The 26,899-nt window shown below is 40.7% G+C and overlaps 1 protein-coding gene and 1 pseudogene across 1 annotated transcript; one reads left to right on the top strand and one right to left on the bottom strand.

The window, feature by feature from the left end:
- Positions 1–1,286: 1,286 nt before the first annotated feature.
- Positions 1,287–26,686, bottom strand: ARHGAP19 (Rho GTPase activating protein 19). Its single transcript, XM_054983127.1, has 12 exons — positions 26,637–26,686; positions 14,446–14,711; positions 10,086–10,166; positions 9,633–9,842; positions 9,094–9,320; positions 8,835–8,921; positions 7,893–7,958; positions 7,236–7,427; positions 6,993–7,085; positions 6,190–6,300; positions 5,597–5,671; positions 1,287–5,107 (listed from the first exon to the last, which is right to left on the bottom strand). The coding sequence occupies exons 1-12, from the start codon at positions 26,684–26,686 to the stop codon at positions 5,051–5,053; spliced, it is 1,515 nt and encodes a 504-aa protein (XP_054839102.1). The 3' UTR covers positions 1,287–5,050.
- LOC129332956 (U4 spliceosomal RNA) lies at positions 18,945–19,123 on the top strand (annotated as a pseudogene).
- Positions 26,687–26,899: the final 213 nt, after the last annotated feature.

Raw genomic sequence — 26,899 nt, 5'->3', positions numbered from 1 at the left:
CACAATATATACCAGCATGAAACTTAGAATTTGGCTGGATTTGCTTGTTCCTTTATAATAATAATAACAACATTCGATTTATATACCGCCCTTCAGGACAACTTAATGCCCACTCAGAGCGGTTTACAAAGCATGTCATTATTATCCACACAACAAAACACCCTGTGAGGTAGGTGGGGCTGAGAGAGCTCCAGAGAGCCGTGACTAGCCAAGGTCACCCAGCTGGCTTCAAGTGGAGGAGTGAGGAATCAAACCTGGGTCTCCAGATTAGAGTCCTGTGCTCTTAACCACTACACCAAACTGGCTTTACAAAGCAGACTGATTATAAGATACTTGAACAGACAGATCAAATTTTTGTTAGTAGATATTAAGTATCATTACTTCAATCAAACCACATACAAGGAGACAAGGTTGCCCATTGTCTGCAGAGGAAAAAAGGTTTTCTCTCTTTAATGGAGGCTGAATGGCATGTTATTTACCAGGTGATGTTATTTATCTCCATGCTAGTGATAAGATTCGGCAGCCCATTCTAACACATGAAGTCTCTGTTAAAGGAGTAGGACAATTTTCTGCAGAACTGTTGGCAAACTTATCACCATACTGTATTTTGTGTGATATAAAACTTTGAAAATGGTGTCATTATTCTTCACATTTATTAGCAGAGTTGGCCAGCTGTTTAGTTTTCCTTTAAAAGGAAAGCAACAACAGCTCAGAATGAGTCAGAGCCACAGACTACCAAGACCAGTTATTTGAGAGGGGGCCATCGTGAGCAGAGGAAAGGATTATGAGCTGGGATGCAAGAGCAGTGGGCTGAAACGGAAGAAAGTGGGAGGTGGAAACGCACTGAACAGGGAGCCTTCATGACGGATGAAGGCACCAGATTAGCAAACGGAAGAGGAATCTGTGACACGCGTCTACCTCTTCCAGCCACCTGATCCTATTCATCTTATCCTCTAGTTTTCCCCCTTAGAGTTCAGCTTTAGATTACTTGAACTGAATCCTTTGCCCTTCCTTTAATTCTCATTGATAAATATGGGAGCTGTGAAGCCACACAACTTTAAAAAGCACACAAAGGATTTTCACTGTACCAATGAGGGCAAGACCGGAAATATTCCTGAAATTTCCAATTAATTTAAGCCAGCAAAAGGAAAAGGTCCATGTACATTACGGAAAGACAAAAAAAAAAATGGAAATATTAGCACATTAAAACATTTTTTAACTACTAAAAGCTGCCATGCTTTATTCAATTTTTCTGAAATGTGACCAGCCTTCATCTGGTAGTTTCTTCCTGTCAATTTCATATCAATTAGGAAATTATCTTGACTTTATATAGCCTGAAAACTCTATTCATAATGATAAAATACTGAAAAACAGACTTCGAAAATTACACACTGTGACCTTGTGTGCAATGCAGCTTCATGGTGGGATCTTTTGGGAAATCTATTCAACTGAGAGCCAATGGTGTGCTGTGGTTAGAGCACTGAACTAGAACCAGGAAGATCAGGGTACAAGCCCCTACTTGTTAAGTAATTTACTTGGTGACCTTGGACCGGTCATTCTCTTAGGCTAACCTATCTCATAGGGTTCTGGTAAGAATAAAATGGAGAGGCGAATAACGTACACAGTCCTGAGTTTCTTGAAGGAAGCACTAAGTAAATCCTTTTCCTGCCAAAGTTCATCCATGAGCAGGGACCCTTGCACAAAACCATTATGCATCGTAACAGAGAAGGGCTGGCCAGCTATAATATGCTGATACAACATATGCACCATAAGCTTTGTTTCACTTCATTACTTTTGTCTTGGCCAACATGGATCTATGGTCTTTATTCTATATTTAAATGTTCCAGTTAATTCACTGCGAGGATGTAACATCCCTAACCATCTTGTTGCAATTGAAACTAGGAACTAATTCATCACAGGAGCCAAGAACTGTTGATCTAGCAACAAAAACAGTCAAGCAAAGCATAGCTTGCCCTATGAAAGATCAAGGGTAACAATTAGCTAGAGATCCATTCTTGTTGTTCAGCCTCTTTTAATTAAGCTGCTTTATTAAAAACAATAGCATTCTCATAGCAATTATTGCAAAACAGCACAACTGCTGTGAGAACACTACCACCTAGGCCTCAGCTAGTAAAAGAAATTGAGGGTAGTTACCGTAACTGCGTTTCTGGCTGGAATAAAAAAGAGAGCTTAATTTCCCCTAAGTTTTGGCTTATGGCTGTAACGTTTCTAGTTCTCAATCTGTGATACATAGAAAATGAAGGACATCCTTAGTAAAGATGCTTGTTAAGGTAGAACAAGTGTGACATCAACACCCCCAATATCAAGAAATGTCTATGGGATGCATTGCTACTAAGCAGGTTAAGAGCCCTTGGTAAATTTCAGCATCTCCTGCAGTTGTTCAAATTCAAAACACACAAATGCAGAGAGGCCTAGATTGCATGACCCTATTTTCCTGCCTGAAATACAGAAGCTTCCTTGGCCAAGCCAAGTTATGTTCCAGATGAAAATCCTTTTCAAGCCAACATATGGTAGCAGACTCTCATTTCTCACAGTAGAGGCCCATTCTTTTAAAAATAAAAAAATTCAAGAGGCTGTTTACAAGCCACAAATACCAAACAGTATTTAACACAGGAATTTCACATTAACAGAGAGGGCAATATACCAAGAAAACACATTATATACATTGAACAGAAAAACAGGAGTTACAGACAATAAAATGAAACAAACAGAACATTAAAGCTCTGGGAAGCAGCTCCATGTTCAGGAGCTGCAAAAGACATGATATGCCTAAAAGTGCTGGAGTGACTTTCACTTCCAATGTTGCTAAAATCAGAACGACCTCTTCAACAGATATGGGAGCAAGTGGCTTTATAAAATTTTCCTATTGTTCACAGAGTTCCTGGGACAGTTTTAGCTGGATCAAGAATCATGGGAATGCAGGTAACCATTTTTAGAGGGCCTATTTACAAGAATTTCAAGTTTCCATTCAGCCTCACACTGGGTTTGAGAACAGAGATTATTACTTCCAGGTCCAGAGAGCCATTCTGAGACTGTTACATCAAGTAAGTGGGAGAAAAGGACACATGCAATTTTCGCTAGTGGATTTCTGTAGCCTGCCCACCTCTTTAAGCACAAAGTCTACATCATTTGCATCTGCCTCTCCTTGAGGCATCAAATGATCTCCTTGTAAAGGTGCCTCTGCTTCAGCGCAATCAGAACATGTTCTCCGTGCATGAGTAAGGCTAGCTCTTGTTTCTTTCAAGAAAGCATCAGAAATGCTGGCTGGATTTGTAAGAAAAGGTTTTGCACCTTCCTATTAGATTCTTGTGAGTCTTGAAATGCCCCCCCCCCAACACACACACATCAGTGTGCCTAGAGGAGAACAATTTTTGGCTTAAGCTACTTTCATTCACAAAATTGGAACACCACACCACTCCTGCACATGCTTATTGTCACTATCTCCTCAGTCATTCTGATGACCTCAGTGCATTAGAAGTTCCCTGCTGCGCTCTCTGTCCCTCACTCACTGTTTTTAGGAATCAGAGATACTGCATTCCTATTCTGTACATAGAAAAAAATATTGAACATGTTCTTGATCCAGCCTTTGAAGTCTGTCTCTTCGCTCTCTCTCTCTCACACACACACACTCACCCCTTGTTTAAGGAATCCATATATTTGCTGTTTTCACAAGAACATAGTAGACATTGAGCCGAATCCTCCTGCAACTTAGACAAATGGAACCTCCCAGGGATGGAGAAAAATGGTATTAAACCACACCAAGTCATTTCTTCATTTCTACAGTCTTTGCCATTTGTCACCTGAACAGTACTGAAGGTTGCATGCTGCCACAGTAGGGATATTCACCTCGATAACTCCCACTCCCTTAAGAAAAAGGGGAAACTTGGCAGCTTCAGATCTCTGCCATAGTGCTACTCCATCCAATGCCTTCCATCCAATCACAAGACTGCAAAACCTTCCTACTTGCCTGCTTTTCTTGGCGACAGGAAAAAAGGAAACAATTTTTTTCAACAGTTTTTTCTCCTTCCCAGAGGGAGACAAAGCATCCTTCCCCATTAACAAGCTCCTTTCTTTTAATGCTCTTCCAGTACTTTGTTAAAGCCATTAAACCATCAGCTCCTTGGCCTGCCTGAGGAACACATGCCAAAGCCTGGGTGACAGCCAGTGTGAAGACGACAGGTAGGAAGCAGCAAGAGAGATTCCATCAGGCAGCCCTTCAGCCAATACTGTGCCTCCGGTACTGATGAAAGCACAATGGAGGCATGTGGATGTGACAGAAGCACTTTGAGCAGAGAAAGAATTCTTTAAAAGATGTAACCACTTTGCAGGTGATTCACAGCACATGCTAAAACGAAACCAAGAAAACAGTCTGTAGAAGTTGTTTCCCACCACAGTCGTATTGTGGTCCAAGATGTCTAAATGAGAGTAGCTATGATACACACAAACACATGCACGCTCAAGACTCTGGGATTATTGCAACCAGATTAGGGCCAAGGGCAAACTATGCAATCTGTGAGAGATGGCTGAAAGAACAGCTGTTTCTCCAACCCCATCAACAACCACAATAGATAGACTTTCATTAAAAAAAAATAAGTATAGCTGCCAAGAAGGGCTGAAAACCCAACTCCATTGTGGATGTTAATAGGAATTGAGAGATAAACAGCAAGCATTAAAAGCACAGTGACAAACAAGCCACCAAGAAACAGGAAGGCATAAACCTTCAGACCCAAAGTGGTGAAAGAGAGGACAAGGAACATCGCAACAGCCTCTCCAAAGAGAAGCCACAATGCATATTCTGTCCAGCACAGTTACAGTTCAAACAGGTAGTCAGATAGTGGTTTTCTCCTCCATGCTCAGTAGAAGAAAGTCTTGTTCTAGCCGACATCCAGTAGTTGGCCAGGCTCCAGTACGGAGAGTTATAGGGATCAGGGAGCTCTGGAATAGACATTTGCTCACAAGCTTGGGGGAGCAGGCATTATTCACAGGTTTGCAAATCTTTGCTACACATATAAGTCATCAAGTTCCATATTCAAATGGAAGATTCCTCTGCTGAACACCCATGAAATCGAGTATGTTTACAGGAGTCCTGTGCCAAAAGGAAGAAAATATATTGGTATCATGCTGCAGACAAAGGGTAGTGAAAGGAAGCAATAGATGTAGCACCAAAAACTTGTGCTGACTAAATTTTATCTTCTATTGGGAACCCTTGAAAAGCCCAAATTCGAGTTCCACTCTTTTAGCCTAGCTGACTCTCATGTTCTCCCTTTCATTCAGACACTGCCAATAGAGCTAGCACAGGCTACCAAACGTGCCTGCTCTGACTGATATGATGGCTACCATTCACCTTTGAACTCCATTCATGATTGGAGTTCTATCAAAGGCAACTGATGAAACTGGAACACCCTGACCCTTAGACAGTATTTTGGTAATGCCCTCAAGACACCCTAGTTGTGGTCACATAAGCTTTTAGGCATACGTTGCTGGAGCAGAGACTCCATGTCAAAGAGGAAAGCATCAGATTACTAGCATCTACTACTGATACACATTAATGCATGCATGCAAAAAGTTAACTTGCCTCTTTCCTGTGCTCAAAGGACCTCAGTCTTGCTCGAATCATGTTGATTGTTGGAGAGGAACTAGATTTCTGTAACTGCACAAAATGAGAAAGAAGACATTAGAAACTCTGACCTCTGAACTCCACTCCCAAAAGCAGGCAAGAATGGACTAGGTTGCTGGGCCACGGCACATATAAATTCAAATTAACTTTTGGCATTAAGTAACTCATACCACACAGATGTACAATGCTGTATTTCAGATTGGTCAGACTTAAGCTTTGGCGCAGCTTAATCTCTCCAGAAAAACAAGCAAGGGGAGGGGTTTAATTCTAAAGGAAAGAGTATGGGCCAATAGGGACAAACCTAATCCCCAGGACATAAAAAAGTAAAGAAACAGGGCACAGGGGGAGGCAGAGGAATTTAGTAATTCTAACAAAGCTTCTGAAGTTTGGGGTTAATTCCAGCCTTCCTACTGTACTCAGGGCAGATCTGGAAATCATAACAATACAGAAAGATGTGAAGTGCAGACAAAGTTCTAGCAGAGCAACCCTCAGCAAGGACTCTATTAGCATAAGGCCAAAAAAAAATCCTCCTTCCAGCAAGCATCCCTTACCATGTTCACATTCTCCTTACTGCCGTGCTTTGGATCCTTGGTGCCTGCAAGCTCCAAAACAGTATCCTTCCCTTTTTTGTCCAAGGACAGTTGACTCCCCAGCACCTTACGCTGCATTAAGGAGAGGAAAATGTTATTTTGGGACTGTTCACCTCTAAATCCCATCTTTGGCTGGGTCCATCTACCTCCATCATGGAAGCTACCTGGTATTTGCATTTCACCTTCCTCCCCTTCCAAGCCAGCAGTGTCTTTATGCACTCATCTGAAATAGCAAGACTACTGATACAGCCAAGGCCTCCAAAAATTTACACATCTAGTTGCCATGAAACCCTGTAGCTGAGAAGCATGAGCCCTAGAATTAGGAAATGACTTGCAGCTTTATTCCTACAAGACTTTATTATTATACAGAGTGAAGTACAGTTGGAGGAAATCACAACTAAACAAAGTCACCACTCATTTTAGCCTTTGCAACTTAGTGTTTTGTCCATATTCAAGTGAATTCTCAGGAAAGAGGACTTGTCTTGAGACGTCCCTGTTCTGTTACTCACTGCAACTGCTCAGTGCCCACTAAGGGGGGGGGGAGTTAAATAGTCCTAATTTCTCCCCCCCCCCCACCATATTCCAGAAGAAGATGGTTGTTAGGCAGCATCACTCTACAGTTATGGGAACCTGCTCCCAACATTAACTCATTATGCCAAACCAGAAGAGATATACAGCTAGGTAGGACACAAATCTAAGAGGCATGGTTTCTTGAATGGTACCCATTACAGCCCAATGCACTTCTAATGTTAGAAGGTCCTTACCTTAATGAGGCCACTGAAAGAACGGGTACGAGTGCGCTTCTGAGGAATGGGTGTATCTGGCCCTGGAGTGAGAGCTTCAGAGTGCTTCTGAAACTAGGAAAATAAACATTTTCATAGCACCATCACTGAGGCTTTGTTGTTCAACGACTCCCTCCAAAGCCCAATCTTTAGTTCTCACTCCAAGCAGGAAGCCCCATGTGTGCTTCCCTTTTCTAGTCCAGCTCTTCAAGGACATCTCCTCACCTGTTGAATCAGCTTCTTTTTCTTGGTGGAATCTGGCATATTGTGGACATGGCAGAACAGCTCTTTCAGTGCCTCTTCTGTGTGCTGCTGTGTCTTTTCCTGGTGGGCAGAGGGATTCAACAGCCCTCGCTTCCTGAATGTCAGGAGCTGGAAATCTCTGAAACCTCGGGGCGAGGGCAAGTCCATGTCATCCTGGGGAAGTCAGAAGGACGCTCAGCTCATCATTAGTCTGTTTGGTTCAAGTTGATCCTCTCCTAGAAATCTATCCCCTAAGGTTAGCTGACCCTTCATTCACTAAAGTATTAAGTGTGGCACAAGTCTCACATCCAGCCGTGGGGAGGGCAGGGCTGGGTCAGAATCTTTCCCTCACAGCAGAGAGTCCATCCCTCAGTCCTCCAATATATAAATGCCTAATCTTTTGACAGTTAATTGAGATTTTGCCCAGTTTTCTAGAGACTAACTATAAAGGGCATATTAATAAGGATATTATCAACCTTGTTGACAAATTCAGGCTCTAATTCAGTCTTCCAGCCTTCAAGACATGAATTTTCCCATCAAAATCCCTCCTGAGCGATGCTTGGTCTCCTACGTCTGCTGCAGTTTTCAACCTGATGACACCCATGTTATGTACTCCCTCCTATGGTACACTGTTCCTACCTTGGAGGCGTGTGCTCTAGAGCCCAAATAATACAGTCTGGCATACTCCCGGATGTATGATGGAGCCTTGGAAGATGAGAAGAAAAGGAGGTATAAGGAGACAAGTATAAGCCAAAGTCTGACCCTAAAATAATTGCCTGGGCCCAAGACAAGGAGTGGACAGTCAGTTCCAGGGATGTTTCTGCTGACGACTAAAAACAGAAAGAGCACAATTCCAAGGAACTCCTTTTACATGCCTCAACCCCCAAGAGAGACTAGCAAGGGCCAAGAGGAAAAGGGCAAACTTCAGAAGCCCAGTAGGTGTCATAGCAACTGATCAGTCACAGAGGGATTTTCATTGCCTGGTGAGGCAGTTAACCCACATCAGAAACATTTAAGTATATGAACTTACCAAGTATACCCTCATCAAATCAGAACTCTACCATCTGACACCCACAGGAGTAAGAGATTCTATTACTAAAAGATAACACCCTATTTAGATTATGTCAACGTCAGGCACAGTTTGCCCAGTAGAGGGAGCAGGCACAGTATGCACAGCAAGCCTAGCAAGATAACAGAAAAAGAAAAGCCAGGCTGGGTATTTCAGGATGGTAACGAGGCTCAACAAGCAACAAATTTCCCCCCAAGCGTCTCCAGGTCTAACCAAGGGCTGGAGATCAACCATTTCAACCAGGAACCATCAATCATGACAGAGCCAGCATGGTGTAGTGGTTAGAGTGGCCTAGGCTCTAAGAGACCTAGGTTTGAAACCACACTCTGCCACAGAAGCTTGCTGGTGGACCATGGGCCGGTCACATGCTCTCCGCCTAACTTCCCTCACAGGGTTGTTGTAAGGATTAACTGGAGGAGAGGAAAATTACGAAAGCTGCTTTGGGTCCCCATTGGGAAGAAAAGCAAGATATAAATTAAGTAAAAATAAAATTTCCTCCCATGAACACTTACTTTGAAGAGTTTCTGTGAGTGCTTAATCATGAATGTCATCCCATTGTTCAGCTTGGTGATATTCTCTTGCAGGTCACTGGCAGTCACCTAGCAATAGCAGAGAGCACCAAGGTAGAATAAATAAGCTGCTATATCATGACACAGCAGCCTATCGCAAAGGGGATAGCCAGGCAGCAGTATAAAAGTTCAGGCTGGGAAGGACAGAGAGAGATCTGCGACCTCCCGTGCTAGAAATTGTTAAGAATCTAAGGGCACCTACATTTCGAGGCCACAGAATATGCGGTGCAAACATAAGTGCCAGGTTATGAGCTGACATTTTGTTCTTGTCCTGTTTCTTTGCAGTCTGGTAGAGGAGGTCCAGGAGCAGCTTTAGCAAGTTGCGATTGGGAGGTGGTAGGATTAGGAACAGCAGCTGCAGTGCTTCAATCTGACGCTCTTTATCTGGAATACTTGTCTTGTTACCCTTGTCATCAAACTGCATCAGATCTGCAATCCAAGAGTTAGGAGAAGGAGCATATAGGAAGCTAAGGTGGTGGGCAGAACCCACCTCACAGATCCTGGGAACTGGAGAACTCTGTCAAGTTCAACGAAGTACCCTTTCTAAGCTCCCCCCCCCCACTCTCCTTTTCCCAACACTAAAGTCAATCCTAAAGCATGAGGCTTCATTCTGAGACACTCCTACCATGTACATTCAATGTGCCCTACATTCTATTTCTGGCTTACCATTGAACAGCCAATCTCCAAGTTACTGCATGGCAAGCTGATTCCACTTCTCACCTCCCCCAAGCTCTGGCTCACCTGAAATTTTGAGGTGTGCATGGAAATGCTTATGGGTCAGCAGGGGCTCTGGTAATTCCCCAAGAAACATCTTCAGCAGGGTGGCAACATCATTGGAATGAAACTCCCCACAATCCAAATCAACCTCTGCCCCACTATTTAAGGCTTCTTTCAAGATCTGCTGCCTGGTGCTGTTTCCTGGCACTCGGAACAAGCCTTCCATCCGTAGATCTGCATTGCGAAGGGAAAAATATGACAGAAAGGTACCAAAAGTATGAGCCTTGCAATATTAGGGAGCAATGTTTCATCGAAACATCACCCCATCTCTTCCTGCACTATTGTTGGTTCCCTCCTGCAGAGAGAATGCTCGCTTAAGACAGTCTGAAGGATTTTAGGAAGGGTTGCTCCTGTTCAGAAGACTGGGGAGATACGCAACCCCAGCCCACTAACAAAAGGCAGCCAACCTCTACTTACTCTTGTGCAGATACTCAATCAGTTGAGATACTTGAGCAATGCCTTCTTCAGTCAGCGGAGCACCAAACACCAACCCTTTCTCTGGAAATGAAAAAAAAAAGGCACATCAACTGATGCTCCTGGTGGGAGAACCAGAATCATGCAAGGCCTTTCCCTCCAATGCTGAGCATGCAGAACTACAAGCCCTGGGCCAGGACACATTCACCCTCCCATCTTGCAAATGCCCTATCCTATATGCCCTTTATCAGCTCATTATGCTTAAAATTTTAGAAGTTTGCTGAGTTCTGTAAAGGAAACTATGCTCTAAAATAGACAGCTTCACTTTCTCAGCCAATCTGTCTCAAACTGGCTGGACACACTGTCTCCTCTTGAACTGCTATTCATATGTACATGGAAGTTATTTTCTATAAAACATATATATGCCTTCTTTCTGCCCAAATAGGGTCTCCAAGGCACTGGATATTAAAACATTAAAAAATAAGACATTTTAAAACAATTTAAATCAACATTTATAATAGGATAAAAACAATTCAATAAATGGACGCACAAAGATACAACACAAAGAACAAGGAGGATGGCCAATAACTGTTACCAGGGGTGTGCAAAAAAAAAGTCCTCACCCTCTGGCAGAAAATAGCAATAGAGGATGACAGACAAATCCCCGTGGGGAAGGAGTTCCAAAGTTCTGATGCAACAACTGAGAAAGCCCTTTCTAGGATTGCCACCCATCTAGCCTCAGATGGCAGAGGCACCCAAAGCAGGGTTTCCGAAGACAAACGGAGCTCTGTTTAGAGGTTTTAGGTGTATCCTCCAGCTCCAAGTTACACTTCTGTTTCAGCAAAGGTGAAATGTATCACAAAAAATGAATTAGACATTATACTTAGCGATACACATGTATTCTAGTGAACTATGTATGAACTTTACCGTATTTTTTTCTAGCATGTTGTATAAATACACAGGTGTTCTTTCATCTTTGATAGTTAATTAAAAATAGTGGACAGTATCAGATAAGTGTTCTCTAATTGTAGAATGGATAAATGATGATCTGCTTACTTAACTTTTCCTATCATTTTTACTGATTTATATTTCTTAACTTGCAGCTGGACATAGTGTCACTTTTTAGATAGGCAGAATGTCACATGATTGCAAATACAAATAATTAATTAAACCTCAAACCAATCATAGTTGATCTATGCTATCACATGAAAAAATCTTAGATTTCTGCATAAGATAACATATAAAAGTGCTAACACAGATAGCAGACCAGGGTTTGGGCTGAAATAAATCTCATGAAGATCCAGGTGGGAAATTTACTTTTGTACATTTTTGTGCTATGGGACCCTTAATGCATTTCATAGTAAATCTTATTGATTTAAATTGAGATTTAATTGAGAAATGTTAGGAAATTTAATTTTTGTTGCCTTTGTCTGTTCCATCTTTGTAGGTTTTATTTTAATAAGCATTTATATTTTGATATCTTGCTTTATTAAAAAGAAAACTTTATTTTAATAAAATACATTATTAAACTCATAAAAGGAATCTCTGTTTCTTGGTGGGGATAGTATTGCAAGAAGAACCTATACATTATTTTGTACCAATAAACAGTTTTTCTAAAGGAATGAAAGCTGTTTTCATGTCTCAAGTTCTGGAAGCTGCTCAGGATTTAAGATAAAATCTTTAATATGAGTAGTAGAAGTCTTAATGAGATGTGGATAAGCAGTCCATTACAAATGGAGGTTCAATACATGTGTATGAATACCACTTGTTTACTTCAGGTGAACTCTCAATTCCCTGTCATCTGTCACATGAAATAAAGGTGGCAATTCTAACATAGGCACCATTACTCAACTACAGAAATTTCAACTGATAAGCAGTTGTATGTTGCCTGCTACATTCGTATTGCTTTGGGGAGGGCTGCAGGGTTTCTTTTCGCATCACGTTCTATCAGTATTAGGAAAAACCTGTCCCCTCTGGCAAAGATTTCAACAGTTTGTTCACAGTCCAATTTTGGGAAGCTATGCATAAATCAAAGAGCTGCTCTGTTACACCGTAGTACTAGACTTGGCTTGGCAAGCTGGTACAGACTTCTTGCACTCAACTCTTGCCCAAAGGAAATCCAAGAGGAGCATTTACTGAAACTAAGAAAGGTTACATTGGTATTTGCAGACTCCATTGAACATTTAAGCAACTTGGGATTGATGTTCTACTACTGTGTGGCATCCCACAGTATGTTTATGTCCTGTTGATGGAAATGTCTACTTCATTTAACACTATGTTATGCATTGTTGAGAAGGTAATTAACAAGTCATTTGGAGCAGTCCAGACCCAGCTGGAAAAGTTAAATCCATATAAGATACAGTAACTATGGGAATAGTTAGGATACCTCCTTTAACACTGTGGTTTCGTTCCTGAAAACAGAGTGCAGTGTGAAACACTGTATAAGACTGTTCTAATGAGGATGTATTCATAGTATCAGCTGGGGCAAGTGGCTCCAGCAGCTGGAGCAAGTGGCCGCCACCAGCTGGAGCAAGAGGCCGCCACCAGCTTGACTGCCTGTTAGGCTCCTGTGCTGGAGCATCCCAGGAAACCTATCTTGGTCTCCTTTCATATCAACGCTTCCTCCTGGGAAAACTGTGGCCCTTCTCTGTTGGTCACACAGCTCTTGCTGAGGCCCTGTTCCTTAGCTGTGCAGATTTTTTAAAGATCTTCAACACAGTTCGGAAGTGGCACACATTTACTTCAGTATTTATTGCTGGCTGGACCAGACATACTACACAGCCACCATCCAGACTGTCCCCCATAATTTATTTTTAAAAAATCACACCCAACATGAAGAGTGATATAGGGAAACAGCTTTATAGGAAGTCTCACTGCACAAAAATGATTTAATTTAGTACATGATGGTCTATGACTACAATCTTTTACTACCTTAGACACCCTAAAAATTCTGGGATGGGCACACAGCTGAAATCTGAATAACTGCCTATACCAGTCAAGACTGGTAATGGTAACTAATTTTAGCTAAGATTAATTGAAGTTTTAACTTTACTTACTTTGTTCTCTTTGCCAGTTTGGTGTAGTGGTTAAAAGTGGCAGGACTCTAATCTGGAGAATCAGGTTTGGTTTCCTACTCCTCCACTTTGAAGCCAGCTGGGAGACCTTGGGTCAGTCACAGCTTCTCGGAGCTCTCTCAGCCCCACCCACCTCACAGGATAATAATCGTGTGGATAATAATAACACACTTTTTAAACTGCTCTGAGTTGGCTTTAAATTGTCCTGAAGGGCAGTATATAAATTGAATGTTACAATGTTATTATTAGTCCCCTCTAAATATTTTTACTAGGGCTACTTAAGATCATTTACAGTCAGCTCCATTATTTTGCTGCAAGAATCTTTGACAAAATCTGTCAGTTGCATATTTGCTGTGACCAGACACTACTTTCCTTAGTATTCTGTTTGTTTCTCTGCCCATATTATTCTCAGTATTTCAAGCTACATCTTTTTCATTTGTGCCAGTTGCAACAGTAACAAAATAACAATGCTCCTTATTAGAAGTTAAAAATCACATACCTAGCTTGTGCATTTTCATACTGCTGTGCATAAATGGTGGTACAAAACTGCCTGGCAGCTTTGTTTGCCTCTCTTATATTGCAATCCTACGAAAAGTTACTCCAGTCTAAGCTCATTGATTTCAACGGGCTTAGATTGGAGTAACTCTTCTTAGGATTGCACTGTTAGACATGTAGGCGTTATTACCTTTTTGAAATGAACTATTTTAAGCAGGGTTGAAATAGCAAAACATCAGTGCCAGAAGAACTTATATTTCAGTAGAATTCAAAGAAACTTGCCAAAAGATTCTCCCCCCACCTCTAAAGTTTACTGTTAATATTTGACTCATGCTGACCAAACACCAATGTAACCATTTCAATTTAACCAAGCCAGTTTAAAAAGCTAACGGAAACCCATGGCAGATGGCATCCAACAGTCTAACTAATTAACATAAAAAGAAACTGACTTGCCAATGCTAGAACAAGGTTATGGATGAGATTTTACTTCAGCCAGAGGAACTAGGATATGCTTATTTGAAACAAACATTGTCATCTTCTGGACTTATTGCTGTCCTTAAAATCCATTGTGAATGCTCATGAAAAGCTGCAGAAGTTTTAAAATCAAGACCTTTGGAGTGGCATTTGTGCATGCATTTAGGTTAAGAGTTATGCAACCTTATCTCAAGCAACTTTACAGTGCATTCCTTAAAAGTCCAGGATGTGTTGCAGATTATGTGGCATAGATAACAGGACCCACAACCCGGACACTAAGACCAAGAGAAAGACATCCGCCAACACATCACAAGCCCCACCTTTGCGTTTCAGGGACATCAGAGAGCGGAAAAATCCGGAGGCTACGCCGGTTCCACCAGGCAGCTGAGGCTCTTCCTCTCCCATCAACTGAGCCAGCTCTGCTCCAGGAAGATCAATCAGCCGGGTGATGTTGCTGACCACGAGCTCTGTGAACACTTCAGGTTTTTCATGCCGCAACTTCTCAACAAAGAAGTCTGGATTGAAAATGATTGGTTGTCGAGAAAGGGAGGAGTCATTGCAGATAACAAAACTGCAAATGGCATCGCTAGGCAAGACAAGAGAAGAAATTAATTTGTATGCAGGCATAGCCCCAAAGAATGTCAATATGAAAAAATGATTACCTGTACCTAAAAACCATATTTGCATAGCAGTCAGGCCAGTTTATTGCCTTTTTTATGCCATCCAAGGAGCTCAGGACAGCATATATGGCTCTCCACTCCTACATTCTTCCACACAATAACCCTGTGAGGTAGGTTAGACTGAAAGAAAGTGACTAGCTCAAAAGAGCTTTTTATGTTTCCTTGGTCCTTATTTGATGCTCTGTAGCCTGCAAATGTAGTCATTTAGGACACCATGTTACAGTTTCAAGAACACAAGCACTTCATACGAGTATCAGATCTAAACACTGCAACATACTGCATGCTACCCTGGCTGTATTGATCAAAAGAAAGTGGTGTTCCCTTATTTTATGTCATTGGGATGCTGAAAACATGTTGCTACTAAGTTACACACCAAGCTATCTAAAATGTGTTACTAATAGCCTAGACAAAAATTGCTTTGTATAGGGCTATAATTAATTACAAGATGCATCAGTTTTACTTTCGCTTTTCTGGGAGTTCAGTCTGATTATAAAGATATACATTGCTTCTCTTTGCAGATGTGAAACATACTTCTTAATATATTAGGTAAACAGTGCCGCAAGCCAAAATGTTTAAAAACAATTATGCAAGAACACATCCAAAACACAGGATACAAACATGACTGTTAAGGTGCTGGAGTTCACAAGAAAGAATTGGGGGGGAAACAAAGTGGTATATTATCATCAAGATTAACTAAAACTGCACTCTAGTAGACATTACTTGCCAGACGTTGAAAATGCAACAAACACCTTTGAGCTGGCCCTATGCCTATCAGAACAGCATAGGCAAGACCAGACCAGAGCAGCGGAGTTAGCAAGATCACTGCAGACGCCCGTTTTCACCAGCCCTTTGGGGAGAAAAGTGCCAAGTGCAATCAGATTCTACTGCTGCTTGGTTAGCTTCCCTGCAGCTTGATGCGCTTCACAAGCTGAGGACAAGATGGAGCAGTTCGAGACAAGCAGCTGGAGAGGACTGCCGAGTGACCTCATGCTTCCATTGCATTATGCTGCCTTAACACACATGCCAACTCTGCTGCTGAGCACGCTTTGTCTGAAATTATTTTAATCTAACTGAATTCTATGTCACCTTCAGATGAGGGCCAATAGAGTAAATAACGTCTTTTCCTATACAGCTTTCATCTTTCTATCTCCAGCCACCCCAGCAGTTATCCAGACATTAAGGAAAACCTATGGAAACCAGAGCATCTTTCAGGAACCAGTCAATGGGCAGGAGGTCCCTGCTCATTGGAGGGTTTTCTGTTCCAAACTTTCAGAAAGTCTGATAGCACCTATTAAAACAAACGAAAAGTTAGGTCTCTTACACAAGTGCTGAAATCTTCTGGAGAGGCATTGGGAAGCGGATACAGCGAAAAGAACTTGCTCCTTGTTTTCAGAAACAGATCTGCCTGCTTCAGTACAGCCTATGCAAATTCCATGCACGCTAAACAACACAAAGGCTCATTTATTGGTCCTTTTGGCACAGATACATCAATGGCCATACAGATCCAAAGCAGAACTCAGATTAAGTTACTTGCACTACTTGTTACAGGACACAGAAAATGGAGCTGGGAGGTTAGCCACATCACCCACATTGAACTAGAACAATGAATGCAGAGAGCCTTCCTATGTTGTGTTCCTTGACAGACACAAAAGCCCATGGCTCAGTGGCAGAGCACACGTTTTTCATACTATTAGTCACAGGTTCAGTCTCTGGCATCTCTAGCTAAAAGGTCTCAGGTAGCAACTTTTTTTTTTTAATAATAAATTTTATTTCATAAAAAATAACAACAACAGTTTGAAACATAAACCAACGCGGTAAATACAACAACAAGGTACTTGAGAGATAATTTACAATCATAATGTGAGGCTAACGCTCAAACATGGATTAGAACTTCAATTTTTACCAAGTGATACACAATATGATGATAGGTGTAAAATTGGGAAGTGTATTCATAACATTAGCTATTCTTCAGTAGTATTGATCCCTACTGTTCCAATATATTTTGATACAAAGAACTCAAAGGCTGCATGTCATTCTTTTCAATAAAATCAAAAAAGGGCATCCATTTTTCATAAAAATTTGTTTTCGCATTTAATGCGTTGGAAGATTGAATCCTGTCTGTAATTTTTTCAATTATAAATTGGTCCCAGACTCTAGAGTACCACTGTGACACTGATGGAGGGTGATGATTCTTCCAATTAAGAGCTATTAATGACTTAGCTGCATTTAGTAGACTTGTAATGAGTTGTCTGTATACGATTGGGATTTGGGTTTCTTGCCAGAGGTCAAGGAATATTAGTTTGGGATCCAATGGAATTTTGTATGATGTTATGTTTTGTATTTGTTCTATAATATCACCCAAAAATTTAGTTATAACGTCACACTGCCACCAACAATGTGCGTAGGTGCCAATCTCTCCACACTTCCTCCAGCAAAGGGGGGAGTAAGATGGCATAATTTTGGAGAGTTTTTCAGGGGTGGTGTACCATCTTGCGAGAATCTTAAAAGCCTGGAGTCGTACATTGATTTCATGAGACTTTAGTAAAGGGGAGGACCAGATTTGTGACCATTGTTCCTGTGAAATTGCTGTATCACAATCCTGTTGCCATTTATCTTGGTAGATATACTTGTTTGGTTTGGTGTTGTGTAATAACATATTGTACATCTTAGACATTAGACCTTTTTCTGTTTTGAAGTTTGGATCTAATATATTTTCAAAGTCAGTTTTGGGTTTGTGAAGTATTTCTTTGAGTTTTATTCGTGTAGCCATGTAGGAGATTTGAAAATAGATGAACCATGGAATTGAAACCTTAGTTATCTTTTCGATTTCTGCTTTAGTTTTGAGGCCTTGTTTTGTTGTTAAATCTGAAAGCTTTAATAAATTCAAGTTTGTCCAATAGTTCTTTATGGTTTGCAGTTTGCCTGGTGGGTACCAATCTTGCGACAAAAAGGAAGAGTAGCGCGATATTTTGGGGAGTAATTTTCTTTTGTATGTGTCCCATACATTGAGTAAATGAGTTATAAAAATATTGTTTTGAAGTTGTTTTGGACGGTAAGAATGTTTACACTGAAGAATTTCATGGAAGGACAAAGGCGAGATAAAGGAACTTAATGCTTGAATCCACTCGGTGTTACAATTTTTTTTTCAGGGATTGTACTATTTTGGTAAGATGTATCGCATCGGCATAGGTGAGGATGTCTGGATATTTGACACCACCATTAATATTGAGTTGTCTCAAGATTTGAAAAGAAATTCTGGGTTTTTTATAATTCCATAGAAACCTATTCAAAATAGTTTGCCATTGATGTAGAGTGGATTTAGGTGGGAGAATAGGGATTGTGAGAAAGAGAAAAATAAGCTTGGGAAGAATAAAAGCTTTAATTAAATTTAGTCTATCTTGGCAAGCCAATTGCTGCTTATTCCAATCATGAATGTTTAATTTTATTTCCTTAATTTTCTTTGTATGGTTGAATTTTATAATGTGATTTACATTATTGGGGATATTAGTTCCCAAATAGGGAAGATATTTATCAACCCATTGATAATTATATAATTCACAAAGCGTAGTTTTGGTTCTCGGTGTTGTATTGATTGGTAGAATTGTAGATTTGGATGTGTTAGTTTTGAGACCTGAAATTTGGGTGAATAAAAATAGCGTTTTTTCCAGTTGCTGTAAAGATTCAATGGGCTTCCTAATGTATAAAAGAATATCATCTGCGAACATACTTAGTTTGAAGGTTTTGTTTTGAACTGTTATACCATGAATGTTACTGTCTTTCCGGATTTGGATTGCTAGGAGTTCTATGGCTAGGGCAAACAAAAGCAGTGAAAGGGGACATCCCTTTCTTGTTCCCCTAGCTATATTTATTGGTTGTGAGGAGTTGTTGTTTATTATGATTTTGGCTTTGGCAAGGTAGCAACTGTTGGGAAAGACCCTGTTCTGCCTGAGACTCTGAAGAGACTCAAACAACTCTGTGAGGTGGATTACTAGACCTGCACTGCAAGTCACCCAGTGACCTTTCAAGGTTAAGACAGGATTGAAAAGAACCTATATATATATGGGATCAAACCCCCCAAAAACTCAATAACATTCTAAAGAATAAAACTGTATAGCTATAATAATGTGAGTGTAGTTCTATACACTGTGCAGTGGCAGTATCATAGCCAATGAAAATCCAAAGCATGATTATTGCTAAATGAAAACATTTACCAATACCCCACGATGACTTGAAATATAGACAGAAAAAATATGGGGAATGAAACTGACAATGTTTTAACTAGTTTTATCGTTTGGAATTTTATGACATGTTTTTGTATTATTTTTTCCAAGCTTTTGTTTACCTAGTTTTCTTCAGGTTGAAATCCCCCATCTTCTTTTCCCCTTAAATCAGGATCTGAAGTGCTCCAGGTCCTATTCTTACACTTGCATGGCTCTACTACATGTTTTTTTACCTTCTGTCCTTTCTTCGTCAGGGATCCTCAGATCTTTACAGTCCTTTCACATTTCATCTCTATCCTTTTTCTGAGAAAACTTTTCAGTACAATCTATATCTGTCCTTTCTCTTTCATATCCAGAACTTTAAATCACATTCTCAGAAGCTTTTACATTGACTATTACATTTATTTCCAAATTCCTCTATCAACCTATTATCTCCAGAATTCTTCAATCAACCTGCCCAGAATCCTGCTACTGTGATCTCTACACTGCCTACCACATGGGTTCCATCTTTTCCTTACTTCTTTAATTTGCTTACCAGCTACATCTAAAGCAAGATTTTTATCCTTCTCTCTTACAACCTTAATTTCCAAGTCTGAACTCTGAAACCTAACCCACATACTTCTACTTCTTCAATTGGCTTCTACCATTCTTGCTTGTATCCTCTTTCCAGTCCCATCTTGAACCTGTTTGCATAAATCTTTCCTTCAAATCTTCCTTTCTCGATTTTAACCCCCCATCCCAAAAAGTATTTGATTGCCAAAACTGATAAGCAACACCTCTCCTCTTCTCTGCCTTTGTGTTCTTTCCCCCCCATTTAACTTTAGGTTGTATGATTTTCATTGTATGGCTGTTTGCTTTTAATTCCTGAATTTACCATACATTGATGCCGTAACAAACGAGTTGGCTGGTAAGGGGCTTGGGCATGACCCTCCCAAAGAATACTGCACATGATCCCCAGGCAGCTTTACACTGCCCTTTTGTCTAGTCCAACTCCTATTTTATGATTAGAGACCTCACAGCTGGAAAAATCCTGAACCCTCTCTTCTGTGCACTTTACTGAGCTTTGTAATTTCAAAAGGTCACTTTATCAGCACTACTCCCTCGCAGAAAAATATGCCTGCCTATTATTATCACCAATGGAAATGGAAATGCAGGACAGCACAGGCAATAATAACTCTTTTCAGACAGTCTCACAATAGAAAAAGCCCTGCGCTTCATCCATATTAAAGAAGTGTGTGTGTGTGTGTGTGTGTGTGTGTGTGTGTGTGTGTGTGTAAACAATATCAGAAAATTGACAGTTTGCACTGTTCAGATGAGGGAAAGGTCTTGTTCACTCAGCCACTGAGAGTCCCTCTTCATTTTTGTTTACTACTTATCTCCCAGTGTTGAACTGGGCAAATCAGGAAAACTGCATTTGATTCCACAGTAAATAATTTGGATTATGTTAGTTGTTGAAGAGAGATTCAGTCAGCAAGAACAGTTTATCTTGTAAAGTTGGGGTTGGGGGAGAGAGAGAGGTGAAGAGGGTAAAGAAAGGAATACAATCCTCCAGGTCCTGATTCCAATGATGTACTTAACAGAGTTCAAAGGATACCAGGGGAGCTTGCTGCATTGATGGCCAAACCATAGGAGACACTAAAAGAACTGTGATAAGATCTTTTCTGCATTTTGAAGATATATTTCAGCCTGTGGGGAGACAAATCTGAATCAGGGCTGAAACAGAGAAGAGTTTTAATTCTTCCCTGTGTGGTTTCACTTATCAAACTTGACCACCTCAGCTGCTTTTACTTCAGGAAAGTAAAAAATGCAGACATTCTCTTTGCTTCTGGAGCAGGAATCTCCGTGGTGACAGTGAACACCATGGCTCACTGACATCTTTCCTGACACCCAAGTGTTTTTTAGAAAGTAGGTGGAGTCATACAAGTCTCTTGTTCAGGAGGAATATTAAAATAACATTGTTTCAGCTGCAGCTGCTACTAGTGTTGGCTTTATTCTTCCCCAACATATTTTTTAAATTACCCCTCTTCACCTGTATACTTTGGGCTTCCTCTGTGCCTGTGGCTCTGGCTCCTGCATCAGCTATTTTCTAGTTGGCTCCACCTCCTGTAGTAGCCATTTTGTGGTTGTGCCCACCACCCTGTGCTAGCATTCCAAAGGTGCCACAGGCTCAAAAAGGTTGAAGGACAGGGCTGTATTGAAGGGACAGGAGTTTCTTCTCTAGGCCCGTCTGCAATTCTGTTTCACAAAGGGAAGTTCTACTTCACCAATCTTTTGGATTTCAGGAGTGTTAGTTATACAGGTGGATAAGAGTGATCAGGTTAACATTATATACTTGCATTTAAATTATATACTTGCACTGGAGCACCAAAGACTAAGTAAATTTAACCAGTCATGAGATAAAGAACAGGTCCTCTTGTGGGTTAGTAACTGATCAAAGGACAAGAAGCAGAGAGCAGAAGTAAATGGATAGTTCTTGTAATGGAGGGAAGAAAGCAGAGAAGCCACTCCCACAAGTTCCTTAATAGGGCCTGTGCTATTTAATTTGATCATAAATAATCTGGAATTAAGGGTGAGAAGGTGGCCTAGGTCACAACTGACACTAAAGTATTCAAGATGGTGAATGAGCAAGTTGATTGTGAAGCACTCCAAAAGGAGCTCTCTAAATAGTGTGAATGAACAACTATGTGGAAGTGAGGTTCCATGTAAGATATGCACATCAAGGCAAAAAAGTCCCAGTAGTTCATACATACTGATGTGGTCTGAATTAGCAGTGACTGACCAAACAAACCTTGGGTTCATGATCCATAGTTCAATGAAAATATTTACTCAATGTGCATCAGCAGAAAAACAACAACCGTGAGAGGGATTAAAAATATTGTCCATATTGTAATGCCCTTGTATAGATCTATACCTTTAAAAGGAAGATTTATGGGTGTATCCTTCTGTAATCAGTCTTAGCAATGATGGCTGAATATAACACCCATATCTGAAGACAGTATATCTCTGAATGCTACCTGCAGAGGAGCAGCAGCAGAGGGAAGCTTTGAACCTTCTATAGGCCTTCCAGGACATCTGGACAGAATTCTGGAAAAGATGGACCATTATTCTGACCCAGCGAAGCTCTCATGATGCATAGGTACAGGATCTAACCTTTAAGTTGGTGCCGGCAACTTAAAATATTAACAAGCCCTGATATGAAGCTTCACTTCAAGATCATTGATCCATCACAGCAAGTATACAGGCATGCCTTTAATTATGAAAGAAAGTGTGCAAATTTTTTAAAAACTCTCCTGTTCTTTGAATGTTGATTACACGGACTTCAAAACTGAAGTCAGTTACTGATAACCAAACTCGCTTTTCAGCGAGTAGGTTTTTTTGCTTGGGAGGAAGATTTTATTACTCCAACAAACAGAAAGCCACTGAAACTTTTCTAAGAGGCTTCAATATTGTGGGGTGGAAGGACAGCAGGGCTGTAGAATATCAATCCTATTATGGAGAAAAAACACTGATATTTATCTTGTTTGTTGGTTCTGAGTTACAGGTTTAGTTATATTGTCTACATCAAAGTCCATGGGCAACTAAACACTACAAAGGTTATAATGTTAAACTAGGCAATCATTACACTGAATATGTGAGGGGAGCTATTAATAATTAGGCCTCTGAACAGTCAATTCACTTTGGTTTTTCTTGTAGATACCACACAAAACTTGTTTATTTTACCCATCAATTTCACACATCAAGACGTAGTACTAGCTTTGAAATGTTACTCACTTGTAATGCACATGAATTTGGGAGTCATGCCCAGATATTGTAGTGATCCATGCCTGAAGGGGAGGGGTGTGTGTTCCTTTTACTCGTGTTTACTTGAAGGGTTAAAATCTCTTCTTAAGTACCAGCTTTGTCCATCCCTTGAGCTTCAGCTACTTGGGTCAAGCAGAGGCCTTATAAAGTTAAGCAGGCCACACTGTATCCATGCAACAGACTCTTTGATTCTATGGCACACCCATATGGGCAGGGTCCTTCTTAGCTGGAAAGTATGTTTAGATGTGGCTAGTTTTCTGAATATTGGCAGATCTTATCAGAATCCAAGGAGCAGAAATAGAAACAAAAAACTAATGCTGAGAAAGAGAGAAAACACAAACAAGCAACAACTTCCAAATTGTTGCTGCTTAAATAGTGGACAAAAAGGAACAGAGCAGGAACACATCTAGAGAGCATTAACCACCATATGCATTTCAAATGTCAAACTGAGCACCAACCTGATGGCCTCCTCCAAAATATCACTGCCATTTAAAAAACTAATCAACATTTGTTAATGATTAGTGAGAATGATGGGTCCAGCTTCTGGCTTGTCCCCAAATCACTATATAAATTTTGGCTGAATCTTAAGGAAACAAAAATAACTGTGGCTTTTTTAAAAAAGCGTCAACTTACCATTTTTCAATAGCCCCTGAACTGTTTCATACATTCCATTTATTCTTAACAGGTAACAATTACTGTGTGATTATTTGACAGAAAGCCTTTTTATTACAATTCTTTTTAGCCATGTATACAACATCTCCAGGCCATTTTAACAAAAGAAATACAGCTGCACAATCAGAACAAAAATAACAGAAAACTAACAAGCATAATAAATTAGAAATTTATAAAAATGGATGCAACTGCAATAATTTCTTCCATTATTCCTTTCCCTTGCCCTTGCCCCAATGTTGCTGCTGCCACATTACCTCCTTGCCCCTGCTGCAAAGCAGTCTTCCCAAATGTTCTCAAGACAGCAGCAAAATGATAATCTGCAACCACACTGCTATTGCACCATGCAGCATTATGGCTGCTGTTCCCACAGTATACCTCTCTCCATCCTGACATTACAGACCCAGTATCTTATGGCAATGGTATCTTGCATTGTGTGACCTAGATCACTGCACATATCTGTTCCTACTGCTTATTCCTTAGCAGCCTTAATAACCAATATGATGCAGCAGGAGTGAAACTTGCTTGAAAGTCAGTGTGGCATGAAAAGTAGGTTGTCAGAGTACAACTGGGGAGACCCAGGCGAAAAACCCTGCTTAATCATTTGTGTTGCTGGGTGACTTTGGACCAATCTTTCTTTCAGACTAACCTATACAATATTTTTGGAGGATAAAATGAAGGAAAGGATATATTTCTTTGTTGGCCTGAGCTTCTTGGAGGTAAGGTAGAATGAAAAAGCGAGAAATAAAACAGATTGGATTGTAATTCACTTGAACAGATCTATGGTGAACCTTACTTTGGAATGTGTGTGCACAGTTTTGGTCACCCCATCTCAGAAAGGGCATCATAGTGTGGGGCAGGAGGAGGCAACCAAAATTGTGCAGGCTTTTCAGTTTAGGGAGGGGAGATAAAGGAAGACGGAGATTTAACTATGTGATATAAGTAGTATGAGATTATTTTTATTTAATTGCTTCCTGGTTTCTGAGCCTTTGTAATACATCTTCCTATGCACTTTCTTTATTGGTAAAGGCTAAAAGCTTGAATAAAGAAGAACATTTTGATTATGTGAGAGCATCAAGAGTCAGACCAATACCAGATATTGCTCATATGTCATCTGCTCCTACTTGGGAGCTAGTTTCTATTTGTAGACTTGGCCCATGTCTGCACATGTTTCTTTTTGGTTCTTCTAGACCTTCTTTCACAGGCAAGGTCTCATGAACTTTAGCTGAAAAACTGTGCTAAAGAGGTTAAGATGAAGTTAGAACAGGAGTAGAGGTTTTGACACCAAATAGACCAATTTCAACATAACTGGCTTTATTCCTTTGGACAAGGTTTGGAAGATTAAAGACTTAAGGTTCCAAGCTCAAGGTAGAAAGTACCATCTTCTCTGTGAAAGAGAAAAGATCTTTTATTTTTAAATTACCGGTCTTCTCCCTGTACTTGGACTTCCTCTGTGTAGTGGCGATAATAGTGCTTTTTTACTTGTCTTACACAGTATTATAAATTATCCTGTCAATAATACTAATGGAACAATAGCTGGGATTAGGTAACTCACTAGCCTTTCTTTGAAGAAACAGAGAATCCAACTTTATTTTCTCAACTGGGGTATCTAGGACACCCACATACTTCTAGACTGACAGCTGGATACATCCTGCTGCCAGTTATTCTCCCTTGTCCCACTTCATCCTCCAACAGCCATGCCAAAATCCTCCCCCAACCTATGATCCCTAGGGATTCCAGTCATCAGGATAGAATGCTGCTGGTTCTTCATCTTCTAGCCTTCCTCAATCCTAGTGCTTGGTTGAAAAATGGATAAGCGATAACAAATCTCTCTCCATGCTACTTAGGTGCAACAAAAATGGTGGGCAGAGTGCTGGACCTACGTCAAGGAGTTCCGAGCTCACACACCCCTAAAGTAAATAATGGGTGGGGGAGCACCTTGGGTAAGTCAGTTTTCCTGTCTAACCTATTTCATAGAAATAAACCAGGAATTTTACTTCATTGTTCACAAGGTTCTTCTTTCCTCTCTTTATACATAACATTCTTGCTAATAGAGAACTTACTTTCTCCAACCAAGGAAGTAAGTTTCAAGCACAAGAATCACTGCATAGCCTCAACTAAATTTTTCTGTAACACAAAACTCTTCTCAAGCACCTCCTTTGAAGATTTGCTCCTTGTCAACTGGTAAGGTAAGGAGACAGGTGCTCTACAGGGAGTGTCCTTTATTTGAGCAATCCCATTAATACGCTTCAGGTATTTCAGGGCAGGGCAAGCAGCAAGTATTCCAAACAATTTGGGAGCACTCATAGACTTGCAGGCCCGAGCTTATCATAGTAAGTGAAGCTAGTAACATGCATATTCTATCACCAACCAGCCAGCAAAAACCAAAGCTGCCTGGCTTCTCTCAAGCACAATAGCATACTACTGAGATGGTACCATCACATTCCTCTTTTAATTAAGTCAACGTGAAACTTATAAACCCATTTAGATAACTATATATCTCAGCTACAACAAAGATAACGAAGACTCTTGCAGCACCCCCAAAAACTTCCATGGTTTAGCTCCCATCTCCTGCTCCTTACGTGACGAAGTGGGCTGTAGTTTACATTTATGCCACTCCAAGACTCCTTTTTAAAAATCCAGAGGAGTTAGCCGTGTTAGTCTGTAGTAGCAAAATCAAAAAGAGTCCAGTAGCACCTTTAAGACTAACCAATTTTATTGTAGCATAAGCTTTCGAGAATCAAGTTCTCTTCGTCAGATGCATGATACAAACTGGTTAGTCTTAAAGGTGCTACTGGACTCTTTTTGATTTTCCTTTTTAAAAAATGAGCGTTAGAAAACGGTTAACGACAGCAATTAATTTCACGCTTTACTAAAACTCCCAAGGCATATCACCCGTACTCTAAGGCTAGCGAATGCAAAGGCTTTCCCGTATCTAGCTATTTCTACTTACTTTCAGCGCTACTACACATCTTCCAATGAATGTTGCATCACACCAGCCTACGGCCGTGCCCCAACCCACTTCCTCATCCCAAACCATTTTAGAGCTTTTCACGCAACGGTTTTTCTAAAAGTCCTACAATCCCCCCCAAGTGACTCCCACTCCATCGCAACTTTCCGCGAGGTTCCAACTCTTAATACCTGCAGACTCTTTGGCCGCCCTCTTCTCCTTTCAGAACCGACTCCGCCATTTCATACTTGCCGCTCCGCCGTCCCATTGGCCGTTCAATGCCGAAAGACAATTGGTTCTTTCCGAAGCAGTCCCACCCGCTGTCTCCTGCATTTCATCCAGCTATTGGCCTGTTTGAATGACGCCCTCACGCGGGTTTTAGGAGAATAAACCAAAATCAGGAAATAAAGTGCGCTACGCATTCTGGGACATGCAGTTTTGTGAGTTCCTTTTT

Source organism: Eublepharis macularius, chromosome 6 (assembly GCF_028583425.1).
Source record: "Eublepharis macularius isolate TG4126 chromosome 6, MPM_Emac_v1.0, whole genome shotgun sequence".
In the NCBI taxonomy this organism is placed as follows: domain Eukaryota; kingdom Metazoa; phylum Chordata; class Lepidosauria; order Squamata; family Eublepharidae; genus Eublepharis; species Eublepharis macularius.
The sequence above is the reverse complement of the archived record's forward strand: the minus strand, read 5'-3'. Positions and strand labels throughout refer to the sequence as shown.